This window comes from Haliotis cracherodii, unplaced genomic scaffold (genome assembly GCF_022045235.1).
Source record: "Haliotis cracherodii isolate W230 unplaced genomic scaffold, xgHalCrac1.p SCAF_19, whole genome shotgun sequence".
Taxonomy (NCBI): Eukaryota; Metazoa; Mollusca; class Gastropoda; order Lepetellida; family Haliotidae; genus Haliotis; species Haliotis cracherodii.
Window position 1 is genome coordinate 8886866 of NW_027266274.1, and position 15242 is coordinate 8902107.

Consider the following 15242-nt stretch of genomic DNA (forward strand, 5'->3'; position numbering starts at 1 on the left):
TATTGCTGTGATATTGCTAAAAGTGGAGTAAACCCACTTCATTCAGTCAGTAACCATCATCCTGACTACCTATCCATGTCTTTCCATGGTTCATACACCAGTATCTTATTGCAAGATTGTTTAGAATACTAAAATCCCTTTCATACATGAACATGATAGTTTCAAAACACTGCCTCCATACAATTAACACGATCAGAGGGACATGTTCCATTCACCCATGATGTGGTAATATTGGTATATTTTACTGGGAGTGGTTCCTGGATCATCCAATGTATTATATCTCCATTGTCATGATAAGTACCCTTGACCCATTCACCGCCATAATTTCATTTCGGAAATAACGTCACCAAGACTACAAAAGTTCAGCAGACAACATTAAAAATTGCAGCCATGTATAAGCAATACCTTGGCATATATAATCAAATCAGGCAACATTCTTTTTAAATATTCTTTTGCTAGAAAAGTTGTTTTCATATATTCATGAGTGACTGAGTGAGTTTTACGCTAGTTTTACAAATATTCCCGCATTATCTCGGTGGAGGACACCGGAAATGGGCGTCATACATTGTACCAAGTGGGGAGTCAAACCCAGGCCTTTAGCATGACAAGTGAACGATGTAACCAGTCGGCTACCTCATCGCCCATCTTCATGAGTATTAGGTCCTTCTACTGCCAAGCATTCCCAGTTGTGTTAGAAACATCATGCATCATGGCGAGTTATAGACCAGTGATGTTGCAGTTTTTCCTCATGAACGAACAATGTACAGGTAATTTCACTTGACAGTTATTTTTAGAGTATCACTGGAGCCAGACTCAAACGAAGCTATGGTGGCGAATGGGTCCAAGGTACATATGACAGTAGAATAATACCCTGGATCATCGAGGATGGGTACTGCATAGATTACAGGGTTTCATCATGTGTCACTGTGCTTTTCAATCATGTTAATTTCATTGCAATGTAACTAATCATGACAAGAGAGAAATAAATACTTCTTCCGTATAATTTTTATATTCATCAATGCTATAAAGATCTATAAATTAGGAACACACAACACAAGAAATGACAGACAGAATGAGACAGTAATATCAGTTATTGCTACTTTTAATTTTATCATCATATTCAAAGTAACAATTCTGTACTGAAAAAATGCCATTTACATCAGAATGTTAGTTTAAACAAAACCAATAATACTGTTTCAAAGGTGTCACCCATAATACACTCCATTGTAACACATAATTCATGAATGATACAGTACTGCTGACACAACCACATAGAACTGAATGAGTTGTTTTAGGTTTCAATCGCTGTAATATATGAGGCATGTTTATCATTATTTTTTCCATAAAGTAATCACATTTTAAAAGAGTTTGTTTTAGAAATAATGTTGACAAAATACGCTAAAAAAATAGAAATCATAACACTTTTTAGGGACTGGACAGTTATCATAGGGGCGCAAGTTGCTGGTGAGATTATTGGGGTAATGATGAAGGGGTGGGGGGTGGAAGAGGGTGTCAGCAAACCCCACTGGCCCACCCTTATAATAAATGAGCAGGCCCTTAATGGCCTCATTTTATTTGAAGTATTCTAAATTATCTCTATATTGTTCATCAACACTCTCAAAAACAATAATATTTTTTACCCATAAATTGAGGATTTATTTACATCATAAAAGTATAATCCTGTTTTTGTGGAACTTCATACAAAAAAAAAGAAAAAAATGTAAATATGAACGTGTAGGACAAAAATGCAAACTGTCAATATCAATTCTAAAATAACTGACATAAATATGGGAACTACCTTCTCTTGGTTCTACAGTTTGACTGGAGCAACCAACCCATAATGCCCTGTACATCATGCTCATGTAAGGGAGACAACTCTGTACAACTGTCAGCCTCCAGGACCACTTGGGCACCCTGAACCAATGGCAGCTTCTACTGCATCACTTACTTAAGAGGTTTTACAACCTGCAGTATGCCCACATATGAGAGGATCTAGTGAGCTTCCACATGCAATGGTTGATGTGTTACCCCTGATTATGTACCTAATACTACAGTCCTCAAGGTACTCTTGTAATGTTGGATACTAACATGAAAAACAGCCGGATCCAGAGGAGGGGGGTGTGTGTGTTTAGTGTTTAGTTTTCAAACAAATTTAAAGGTCTAACCTTATTAATAAATCGACAACTAGCCAAAGGTTTTGAGAAAAAAATATCTGTTAACCAAATAAACACAAGGATCTGATGTATACACACATTTTGGGCATGCAAAATCATTGTGTAGCATGTTTAGGAGTTGACAGAATATGATGAACATTTATCTTGTGTTTCTTCCAACTGGTAACATTGGCATCAAGTGGACCAAATCACAACAGAACAAGACAACTGTATATAAACGTAACCATGGTAACAGAAGAACAAATAACAACCACAGTGATCAATAAATAAATTACCATGTACACAAGTTCGGGATAAACAGTCCCCTGTGTATATTCAAGGAGGAATACTTCAAGTACAATATCTTTTGAGGTGTTTAATGGGGATTGGGTGGACACAGCTGCATGGGTGTTTAATGGGGAGTGGATGGGCACAGCAGCATGGGTGTTTAATGGGGATTGGTTGGACACAGCTGCATGTGTGTTTAATAGGGATTGGATGGGCACAGCTGCATGGGTTTTTAATGGGGATCTGGTGGACACAGCTGCATGTGTGTTTAATAGGGATTGGATGGGCACAGCTGCATGGGTTTTTAATGGGGATCTGGTGGACACAGCTGCATGTGTGTTTAATAGGGATTGGATGGGCACAGCTGCATGGGTTTTTAATGGGGATCTGGTGGACACAGCTGCATTGGCGTCTGACGGGGATTGGATGGGCACAGCTTGCTTGGTGTCTAAAGGGGCTTGCATGGGAATACAGTTCATTATCAGGGTAAATATATGATCATTCAAAGTCAAGCTGTTATTAGTGACTCAAAACATCCTGAAAAGTTGATTTTGTCAGATGTGTTAAAAATCCAACCTCAAAACTATACGGAACAAAAAAAGTAAGGGATCATGAATATATTTCGGAAAATACTTTTGTAGTGGAGGCTGAGCACACAATTTCATCAAAATATTTATCACCCCTAACTTCCTTTGCCTAGTATACTAAATTAAGATCCAAATTACTTCCACAGCAAATGACTTGAGGCCCAACCAAAACATTTAATACTACTAAATGTTTGATAATACATGCCCATATTGTCAGTCGAGTTTGAAATTAATATGGCTTCCTTTAGATTTTCTGACATAGCATTTAAATCCAGGTACCCAATAACATTTTAACACATTTAACATAAGGGAGATGATGAGGACTTACCATGCTTACTATTTGTTTGTTTGTTGTTGAACGCCACACTCAGCAATATTTGAGCCAGACAATCCAGTGATTGACATCATGAGCATCGATCTACGCAATTAGGATACGATGACATGCATCAACCAGGCTGACCACCCGATCTCGTCATGTCGCCTCTTATGACAAGAATAGTCAGATGGGTTCCTGAAGACCTATTCTACCCGGGATCTTTATGCTGTATCAGGAAATATTACTTTAACACTTCATTTTGTTACAATGTAATATTGTTCTTATTTAATATATATGCATCGTATCATACCAGAACATGACCTCACATCACAATGAATTTCTGTGCAGACATCATGGATATAAATGCTTCAGTAAATCATTTCAGCCCTGGGCTCTATTCCACAAAGCAATCTTAGCACTAATACCTCATAGCACTAATACCGCAGGGTTTTACCTAGACATGTGAAAGTAGGAGCCTAGGGAGCCCCCAATTAGAAATCTAAGGGACCTTGCAGGCAGTTTGAGGTCCAGTAAAGTAATGAAACGGTTTAGTGTACTGTACGTTTAGACAACTACTTATGAGCCTGGAATGAATCAATGATCATGTAGACAGTGGTCATATTTGCTGGATAAAATAACAGACTACCATGACTGCTCTCAATACTCTGTAGGTACAATAAATATTTTTGCGCGTCCCTTGGGACCCTGTATATATTTTTTCGAGTCCATTCTTTTTTTAGCATACAGGACTGATATCGGTGCATTGAGTAAAAACCCTGAATCATCTACAAAATTTGACTGCCCTAAAATGATGACGATTATATATCACTATGTGGAACGGGGGTCCAGTATAAAGGGGAGACAACTCTCCACTGTCAGTGGTGGATCCAGAGGGAGAGGTTCTGGGGGTGGCACCCCCTTTTTTTTAACATCTGATGACATTTTGTATGTGCATTTCCTAACATGATAACATGTTGATTTAGTTGGTTTGGACTCCAAACTTTGGAGCACCCCTTTTTTTAAAATCCTGGATCCACCAATACCTGTGCTAAAGCTGAAATAGTGTTTTATCACCTAGTTATATCCATGGGGATAGAACTGGTGCTGTTGCTGCTGGTAATATGCCTGGATCATAGCTGCATCATAAGGCTGCTGGTTATTGCCTACTGAAGTCACTGTCTCGTACGTCTGGGTGGAGTCAGGGGTCAAGACCTGAGGGACAGATGCTGGGGTCAAGGTCGTGACTACTTGAGCAGCTTGGAGGTTGAGAGGCGACACGGCCTGCTGCAAGCTGGTGACAACCGGGTAGGGGGTGTGGGGGGAGTCGGAGGGTGGGGGAGGGCTGATGGGAGAATGCTTCATGTAGAAGTGGCTGGCGTTGGCGGCCATGGTGTGCTGTCTCTGAGGGCTAAGTGTCGGACTGGAGGAGGGTGGCTGATCAGGGACTTGGGTCTCGGTGGCAATGGTAGTGATGGGTATCGTGGACTCCACTGCATAGGTTGTGATGCTCTGAGACGTGGCCGAGTCTGTTGTAGACAGGGGAAGCAGAATGGCATGCATTGCGTGTTCTGCTGCGATGACATTGACCGCTCTGTCTAGAGCTGCAGTGGCTGTCAGGGTCAGTGGAACTTCAGCCGTGGGCAAGGAAGTATCTGGCACATTCAGCGAAGTGTCTGCCATCCCAGAAGTGTCGGAGGCTGCATGTGCCATACCTGACTGATCCAGGCTTCCAGTTTCAATATACACCTTATGGGCATCAAACCCAGGTTCCAGCGTCTTCAGCTGGGACATGAGGGCCTTGATACGTTCAGGGTCATATTTATGCTTGTTACAAAGATGCAGCCTCATGTTGCCTCTCGTCGTACTCTTGTACGGACAATCAGGACAGCTGAACGGCTTCTCCCCCGTGTGTGTCCTCATATGAACAAGTCGCTGGGTTTTCGTTTTGAAAGTTTTGTTACACTCGGAGCATGAATGTTTTCTCTCATCACTGTGTCTGTGGAAGACATGACTGTTGAGGCAGGTCCTGCTCTTGAATCCCTGCCCACAAACCTCACACACAAATGGGGTCTCTTCCTGGTGGATCAGCTTGTGGTCCTTCAACTGAAACTTGGTGAAGCACTCCTTGCCACAGATGTCACACGTAAACGGTTTCCACCCTTGTGGCAGCGGAATGCCATGCCGGAAATACTTGTGGTAGTGGATGTAGTAGAAGTTAGGATCCTTAGTCTTGTAGCCACAGATATCACAAACTTTGGGACTAAATTCCCTCCTGCGTATCACAACATTGCTAATCACCTCATCAGCCGTAACTTCGTGAGTGTTCAGCAGATGAGTCACGCTTCGCTTCGGGAACACGAACTCATTGCCGCACAGCTCACACTTATACTGCCGTTCACCCTCCTCAATGTGTTCCGCCATTCTCTCCAGTTCACTAGCTAGCTGGCTCGTGATGTCGGCTTTGGGCCATCTCTTCCTCTTCTTAGGTCGGGGCTTGGTGATCCTGGGAGCTGCTGGCTTCTCCAGCTCTTTGGCTGGGCTCGGACTCGGGCTGAGGAAGATCATTGGCAGGTCGTACTCATCATCCTCGTCATTCTCCCTCGTCAGACGGTTCAGCTCCATCTTTGCTCTCTTCTTTGGAGGAGGTCTCACAGCCACATGGGTCGGAAGAGGCAATTTCCTGGAAACACAAAAGGGACATGATCAATTATCACCCCTGTCAATGCTTCACAGTTATTTGTCATGTATTGACTACTTTTCTCTATCACCCCAGAATACACTGGGCTGAAATGTGGTGTAGTAGAGGTGTGTCTAAGTTTAGTCAGCTACTGATAAGATGCCATGTGTGAACCCCAACGCTGCCTCTCACTGAGGCGATGTGTAGAGCAGATACCACAAGGTTTTGGCTCATGTTAGATTAGAAGTCAAGTGAGAAACATTGCTGTTTGTGCTCATTGGTTTGAGGACGCCTTGGTTTGCCTGAGTCAGTGACCGTCAATGTCTGACTGACGCATTCATTCATTCATTCACATAGCCTAAGGGACTGGTCATTTATTATAGGGCTGGGTGGGTCAGAGGGACTCAGGGGAGGGTTACCAAAAAATATGACAGTTTTAGGGGAGGGTTTAAAAAACATTACACATATTTGTTGAGGGTGATAAAAAATAGACATTTTAATGTTATGAAATATATTGCATTTTGTCTTTCGGGGAGGGTCATGACAACAACAAAAATATATATAAATATATGAGGAGAGTCATCCACAAATATGACAAGCATTATGGAGGATCCATATTTTCACATCAGTGCATTAGTGCATAAAACATTTCTGGCTCTTACCCCTGTTATAAATTTCTTACCTTGCCCTTCCCTTCTTGCCTTTCTTCATCCCTGTCAAGGCATCAGATACAGTGTTTGGTTTTCCAGGTACCTCATCCAGGATAGGCTGAGGCATCACCATATTGGCACAAACGTAGTTCCCCTCAGCTACCTCATTGATGCTGCTAGTGATTATTTCAGGCATACTCGGTGTGACAATAATTGTCGTATCACGCATGCTTGTCTCCATGGTAACAGGCAGAGTGGTGCTAACCTCCTTATTGGCTAGCTCCACGGACTGAAGCAGCTTCTGTTTCCTGCCCTGAAGAGTGGGAACTGGACTCTCCTCCACCGCCCCTCTGTCCATGGAGTCAATGTCCAGCACCATGCTCTCACCAGCATCGGCCATCTCAAGCAATATGTCCGAAGCACCCAAGGGCTGTTTCCACTTTGTAAGGGTATAACCATGTTTCACATCATTAAAACTTACGGATTTCTCAACAGTCTGCCCAGGCTTGCCTCTTCTACTGGACTCCTTCTTGGCAGCGTTTCTTGCCTGAAATCTGCCTTTTGGTCCTGCCTTCACCACAGGCCCAACTACCTCCTCCTCTACCTCCTCCTCTTCCCACACATCCTCTTCAACCTTGGGGGCAGTCGCTCCCCTGGTGCCGTATCTGTGCCCTGCAGCTTTTGAGATTGTCCCTGTAACCCTTTTCTTATGTCCACGTTTGGGTCGACCCCTTTTCGCTCTTTGCAAAGGGGATTTTGCAATCTCAGACATTGCTTTGAAGTAACTCTCTTCTGTCCCCACATTTTGATCCTTCTTGGAATTCTTGCTTGAGTTCTCAAATGACACCTTCAACTTAGGCCAGCTTCCAACGTTGGTGGACATGTTGTGCTTAATCATGATCCCATAGCACAGATGTTCCAGGTTATGGATTTCAAATATTTTGGATAACACTTTTATCTCTTTCACTATTCCAAGGTTAACTTTGACCTTGCCAAGGTAGAGGAACGTTACAAACACTTTCAGGGTAGTTTCAGAGATGTGCACTGGGACGATGATGCTAGCAAACCTGGAGTCGATGCCTTCCGACAGGAGGCTCGCGAACCGCTCACTGGACATGGCTAGCACCAGCTTGTGGAGCTGAAACAGATTTAGATTAACAGTCTATTTCTTATGAATGTAGTCACCTGACAGCAGTGAAAGGTTGTTTGTTTTGTATGTTTGTTTTTTACTTAATACTGCACTCTCGCTGTACCATGTATATGACGGCGGTCTTTAAATAATCAAATGTGGACAGACAATCTTGTCATCGATATCATGAGCATCGATCTACACAATTGGAACACGATGACATGCATCAACCAAGCCAGCCATCCTGATCACTGATCCTAATAGTCCTGTCTTACAACAAGGATGGGTTGCTGAAGATCAGTTCTAACCCAGATCTTCATGGGGTTATTTGTCTTGATTGTTGTCTGCTTTTTGACAATAGTGAAGACTTTTCCCCAAAACACAGCACAGGTCAGAGGACGTTGTTGAAAAATAAATATTCTTCCATTTTTACCACATTACCATGATTACAATATTTGCCAAGAGCAAATAATGACAACTTTTCATCCATCATATCATAAATTTTAAATGTGTTGCTAGGCTACTTCTCATTATATTACTTTAATGCCCATGTATCACCAAGGAACCGACCCGTAAAAATCCAGGACAAAATAGGTCCTCAGCAACCCATGCTTGCCGTAAAAGACGACTATGAAGTCGTAAAGGGCGACTAACGGGATCGGGTGGTCAGACTCGCTGACTTGGTTGATGCATGTCATTGATCCCAATGGGGGGATCGATTCTCATGATGTCAATCACTGGATTGTCTGGTCCAGACTCGATTATTTACAGACCGTGTCATATAGCTGGAATATTGCTGAGTGCAGAATTAAACAACAATCAAACAACCAACCAACCAAGGAACTGTTCATTAATCATGTTAATCACTATGGTATATTTAGGAGGTAAACATGCTCTGCTTTCAATGTTGACCTAGGGTACCCGTAGATTTAAGCGTTTCAAACCAAATATGCAGCATAAGGTTTCAAAAGTTTAAAATAGAGAAGTTAACATGGTTAAATTAACAGGTAAAAGTTAAACACAGTATGTTTACATCCATTCGTTCATGACTAAACTATACAGGATCGGATGGTCAGGCTCGCTGACTTGGTTGATGCATGTTATTGATCCCAATTGCGTGGATCGATGCTCATGATATCAATCACTGGATTGTCAGGTCCAGACGCCATTATTTACAGACCGCCATCATATAGCTGGAATACTGCTGAGTGCGGTGTTAAACAACAAACAAACAAAACTATTGAAGGATATACCTTGATAGTAAACTTGCCCGTGGAGATGGAAGCATCACACAGCTTGTGCTCAGTCATCAAGTTGAACAGCAGCAGCCGGGTCTGGTCCCCCCATTCCTGGTCATACAGCTCCACCTCCTCCGCTGGATTGATTCTCACCGGCCGCTGGGTCGTCTTCGCCTTCTCAGCCACCTTCTTGGCGGGAACGTTGACGACCATCTTCATCTGGGTGTCCACACAGGTGGGCGAGGACATCATGACTGTGTTGCCCATGCTGTGGGAGCTGTACTGGTTCTGCTGGTGCTTGAGCATAACTCTCCCATACTCTGTCATTCCAGCTTTGGGGAGCAGAGCAACATCTTTAATGTCTTGGTTCATTGAGTGGGTATTGCTTTCAAAAAGTGGTAAACTGTCACTAATATTTTTCGGAAGATGTCTGTAGGTTGTCTCTGCTTGATGTTGATGAAGAGTCTGTTGTGGCAGAGACTTCGCCGTCTGCTCATCTAGAACCACAGTATGTACAATCTCCAAACCTTTACTTCTGAGCAGCTCATAATTCCTTCTATCAGTGTCAACAGATCGGGAAAAGCCACTAGGGTCTTCACAGCTCTTATCCAAACTGGAATCAACAGAATAGGTTGTAAATTTATCGGTTCCAGGATCCGTCTGGGCAAGAGCAGACTGTAGGTAGGCCTGCTGGACGATATCCGTGACCTGAGCTTCGTACACAGCTTGCGATCCTGCGTTTGGCACAAACCCTCCATACTGACCATCTTCTGCAGCATGGGCTTGAGACCAAGCGACCAGCTGGGAGGGATGCGTCATCCCGATGTCGGGGATGGTGCTCTGTAGGTCGGCAGACGACACATCATTGACCCCGGGGTCCTGGCCATCACCTGGGTAGTCATCCATCCCTACCCGTGTCGCTCTGTCACCCTGCAACATACACCAGCCGATATAAACCACATCAACAGTCCCCGCTGTATTCCACTGCCAAAAAATCTACATTCTGCGAAAAAAAATAAAAACATTTTTGATAATTCTTCACACAATTCTGCAAATGTTTAAGCCTAGTTTTCATGAATTTCTTAGTTTTGCGCCAGTTTGACTTGTGACAGGCATTTTTGTGATAAACTTATCCATGGCTAGAACAGCTTATTGAAGTGAATCTGGTGATCATTGGTTTAAACATACAGGCATGCGCTTTCAGTAAGAAATAATACAAAAGTCAGCTTCACTTCAAAACAAAATCTGGAAATTGATTCCATTTAAAATGTTCATCCATTTCTCAAAATATGAAATGTTTGTAAATTCTTTTTTCTTTTTTGGCATGTCACACAAACAGCTCAAATTTTACAGTGTTTTAGTAATACAACGAACCTCCCCTACCCACTTTTGTAAACCATATGCAGGACATACAGGTCCTGTCATTGTAGCAGTTATCATCACTTACAGTACAGTATACTGTATTCAGCGTAATAAGTGTTCAGGGAGTCTCAAAAGTAGAAATAGGGGGCGCTTATTAGAATATGATTTTGATAGAAAAAATACAGACTTGAAAGATCGTAAATTTTGTGGTTTGTTGAACACAGAAAACGATCGCTCTCAGTATTTTACCCTTTTAGATATACAATGTATAGTCAAGTCCTGTTAATCTGACTTGGCTGGTTGCATATGATTATGTCGCATTAAAGAGTTTGTCTTATAAACGAAATTAGGTAGTACCAACGTTCGTCTGTCATAGTTCGCGAAAGGTTCTTCTTATGTGACCTGTAATAGGATGTCCTCAGCGATAGCAAGAACTTGTATCTGATTTTAACGAGATTAAGGTAATCTAAGCTTGTGATTTATACAGTTGTCTTTATTTAAAGCATTAATTGTTTATTGTTAAGTAAGTTTATCTCTGCAGCTTTGTAATGTGAAGCTACCATCCGACTTATCTCGCATCAAAACACGGGCTGTGTACTCGCGGGCAGATGACAACGGAGTTCGCTGATCACTGTGTCAGATGAACGAGACTGATTAATGAGTGATTACGGTCATTTGTTGCAAATTAGGTGTGTCGGAGTCGGAGTGCGAGACTGTCGGAATAACGGGTCTAAATAACACTGAATTAATTGGTTCCCATCATTAGTGTCAGATTAACCAGACTTGACTGTATATGACTATTACAAACAATACCGTGTGCATGCTTGCACGTATTCACTTACATATCTACGTATTTGTGATAAGTAAAAATCATCGTCGATGCCCATTGTTCCAAACGGGAAGTACCGGTAATCAGAAGGTGAAGTTGAAAATATCAGCAAATATCCTCATGGGCGCTTAATAGAGCAGAGAGCTTATTACGTTGAATACGGTAGTACACCATTTTATTACTTTACAGAACCCTCATATTTCCTGTAAGTACCATGGAAATTAATTATTGGGGGTCTGTGGGCTAAATAGAGATTAATAGAAATAGAAATAGATTGAGACAGTAAACCTCAACACATCATAGTGAGGGAGGGAGTTTTCATGCCCCTCTCAGCAATTCCAGCAATAACGTGGCAGCGGAACACCTACCTGGGGAATCGAACTCGGACCTCAGCAAGACAAGCAAACACTTTAACCACAAGACTACCCCCCATCCCCTCCACACGTCATAAAGAAGCCACAACACAAATACTGTCAGTAAGGAGAGGAGGTCACAATGACAACATTTGTTACGCTGTAGCCGACCCATATGAATTCTGTGATTCAGCGATTGCTGAAAGATTTGTAGAAAAACATACTTTAAAGCAGAATTGCAGGAAAATCATAGAATTTGACTTTTGACTTTTCAATCAATACTCTAATTTTCATTTTTTGCAAGCTTTTCTATCAAATTTTTGCTCCTGAATGATGCCCAAACATTTAACATGCAATTCAAACATACAATTTAAACTATGAAGCCACCAACAGAACGAAATTTCCAATATATAATTCTGACCTGTAAATGTTCTTGTGACATGATTATGACACAAACTATGTTTACATCTAATCATACATAACATAAGTGACACAATGCATATTCACATGCATTATATGATGTCTAATCAAATGATTACTGTTTATAATGACAGTTTGTGGAATTATTTTGTTTCAGATTTGGATTCAAGTTTTCAAAAAATGAGTTGATATTTGAAGGAGCAATGGCCAAATGGTTGCCGTATTGGACGTAATAAGCGCCCCGCTCTAATAAGCGCCCACGGCAATATTAGCACCCCTTCCGATTGATCAATGTACACAAAACATATTTATTCGTGTATAATATGCACTCTTGTGTTATGCACCCTTAATTATGGGCAATTTAATTATGGAAAATATATCTGACATATACAATACGCATAGACTTTTCTTTTGTATCATTTCAGGCTGTCAGCATAAACCACGAAATTTACAATCTTTCAACTTTTTTTCAACAAAATAATATTCTAATAAGGGCCCCCTATTTTTAATTTTGAGAGCGCCGTGGGGGCTTATTACGTCGAATACGGAATGTATTTACTACAGAATTTACAGCAGAAATGTGCTGTACATAGGAAATGAGACATATATAGAGGTTATCACGCAAGTGTGTTTGGGGATGGTAAATATCCTGCATTAGGAATAAACATTGTATTTAGCGAGCCTTGGCGAAACATTGTGAGTTTTCCTTGAATGCGCGCATTAATATTTATTACGTCACAGGGTACAGTGACAGTAGCCAATATAGTTCCAACTGAAATAGGTTTCTTATACAGTGGTGAAGCAACATGTACGCGAAACAACTATTGTTTTTAATTGCCTTTCGCGGCAATCCATCGGTCTGTCCGCTAGAGTAACTGCCCTTTGTCAAAGAGAAGCTACTCTAACCCTAGTCTATGAGACGTCACGGCCACGGTCAGACGATGTTGACAGTCGGTCTGTCCTGTCATAGTTAAGAAGTGTAGTCAGATGTACACAAAGCGACAAAACGAAACAAGGTAACAATTCAAACATATTTCGGCCGAATCCAACTATTTTAATTTGAGGAGACCGTTTCAAGCCGCAGAGGTCTACAAGCACAGATGTGCCCTCGCAAAATTGTTCGAGAAATTTATATCTCCAAAGTTGCCAAAACTCATAAAATGCCTTAGCTACATTACAGTTAGACACTGATTTTCAGTATATTAGACTGTTCTTTTGATAATGATTGCAATTATCCCTGTAGTTTATCAAGATTCCCGATGGTTAATTCTGACTCAATCGCCGAATGACGAGGGCGACGCCATGTTTGTTTATAAACAGTGAAAATAGTCCCTACTTGACCTTTAATATTTGCATCTCTATCCGCATATGACCCCAGCGGATATATCGTTTTTATCCATTGGCTTCATCCTGCAGAGAAACCTACCCATTATATGATAAAGTGATATAATCTGTAGGAGGGTGGGTTTAAAATCAAGTTTTTGGCCCGAAGTTTACCAGACACACATACTTTACACTTACTTTACCATGTTTACCTTCAAATCAATGTTCATCATGCAATAGTCATGTTGAAAAATATTAAACTATAAATACTGGGTTTTAGAAATTTGATCATTTTCTAGGACACTGACCAATGGTCATCCAAAATTTCTCAAACATATTTTTCAAATTCGGTAATGATATACTATACTGTCTTTAATAAGTTTACAAAAATCATTAAAAATGTCCTATACTCCAGCAAAATCACTGTAAATATGATAAGAAACACAGGGATTTACAAACAAATTATTCTATTTACATTTAACTTACCAATATAAGTCATTGGGCTTTTTCTAATTTCAATGTTTGTAATTTCAATGATTGTAATGAAAAAAAATAAATATCATGTGAACCTTTATTTGTAAATTAACATGATTAAGTGAGAATGACTCAAAATATTTTACAGCTGTCAAGTTAAACTTTCATATTTCTCGTATGATAATAAATATTTCAATATCTTAAGCTATTAACCGAAAGTTTTTTCTTGTGGATTTCTTTTCACAAAATGTACTATTTTAGGCCTAGCTTTTTCTATCTGTTCAATAAAAATAAAAATATTATACAGATACAAATGTCACGCAATAATACCCCAAGGATTTTTTGTAATATATAAAATATTTCCCTATGAATGTGTGGACTGAAAACATTGTCAGTTAGCTTTGAGACGTCCCGTTATAAAAACATCTCAATGTGGGTCAGCGGTTTCTAAAGCTTCCCGACCATTCTATACTTCGTATCAGATAAGTCACGATCCCTTAACTTTCCCGACTGAAAACTGGCTTTTTAATTCGTTTTGAACATTGTCATGGTCTCATTTGCAAAATACACGACACGCCCCTCCGATTTAGACAACTTACAGTTGCCACAAGTACTACTACAGCTTCCAGTTCGACATTAGACGTTTCTGTTTGCGCGAGGCGCAGTCAAATTATCTGACATGGCGGCCATTTTTAGCCAAGCGGAGCATAACCCTATTAATAAAACATTCATATTTGACTTTACGCACGGTTAAAACTACATATCGCATATACCCATCATTAAATAGAACAATATGCTTTACCGATCCAGATTCTTGAAGCTGTCCAATATGTTATAATGCCGATTTTGATGAAGTTTTAACACACATCGCTTCGTTGTCCAAAACAGACTTCAGTAATGTGACCTTGACTGTGGGTTTGCAGCAATCTGATTGGCTGATTTGTGAATACATTAGAATTACATCCAGCCTCGCAGGTGCTTGACGCTGCGTATTCATTGATTAATTAGCCAAGCTGCGGAAGTTGAATTACCCAATTGAGGTTTAACGATAACATTTCATACTGATTGCTGTCAATTTTCGCTTCATAAGTCGCCCATTAGGAGTTGGGATAAATGTGCCAATTTAAATGACGTTTTGGGACTTTTGAGTCATAGATAAATATACTTTTCATGAATATTTGATACGAATACTTAAACTAGAGCTAGCCTAAACCTTTTTTTGTGGATTTCTTTTTTTTTTAAATATTAGTTGGTTTTACGTCATCTTTCCCCGGCACATCCCTGTTCGGCAGAATGATTTGTCCTTATATTTACACATTTTCAATGTACAGGACTCTTAAGAGAGATAATTTATGGATGTCAACTTCTTTATGATAAGGAACACAACGTTTCGGAGAATATGCTTATTCCTTCATCAAGCGAATAAATGCTCTGTGGCAGAAA

At 40.7% G+C, this 15242-nt stretch overlaps 1 protein-coding gene across 1 annotated transcript; it reads right to left on the bottom strand.

The window, feature by feature from the left end:
* Positions 1-3510: 3510 nt before the first annotated feature.
* LOC139466732 (uncharacterized) lies at positions 3511-14689 on the bottom strand. Its single transcript, XM_071248390.1, has 4 exons — positions 14602-14689; positions 9054-9968; positions 6704-7809; positions 3511-6024 (listed from the first exon to the last, which is right to left on the bottom strand). Exons 2-4 carry the CDS (start codon positions 9942-9944, stop codon positions 4419-4421), a joined length of 3603 nt encoding a protein of 1200 aa, XP_071104491.1. The 5' UTR covers positions 9945-9968; positions 14602-14689; the 3' UTR covers positions 3511-4418.
* Between the last annotated feature and the right edge of the window lie 553 nt (positions 14690-15242).

Excerpts from the sequence above, each read along its gene's own strand:
- LOC139466732 (XM_071248390.1), bottom strand. The coding sequence starts at position 9,944 with ATGGATGACTACCCAGGTGATGGCCAGGACCCCGGGGTCAATGATGTG. Across the intron at positions 7,810-9,053 it reads CGGGCAAGTTTACTATCAAG|CTCCACAAGCTGGTGCTAGC; the intron begins GTATATCCTTCA and ends AATCTGTTTCAG. Across the intron at positions 6,025-6,703 it reads GGCAAGAAGGGAAGGGCAAG|GAAATTGCCTCTTCCGACCC; the intron begins GTAAGAAATTTA and ends TTGTGTTTCCAG.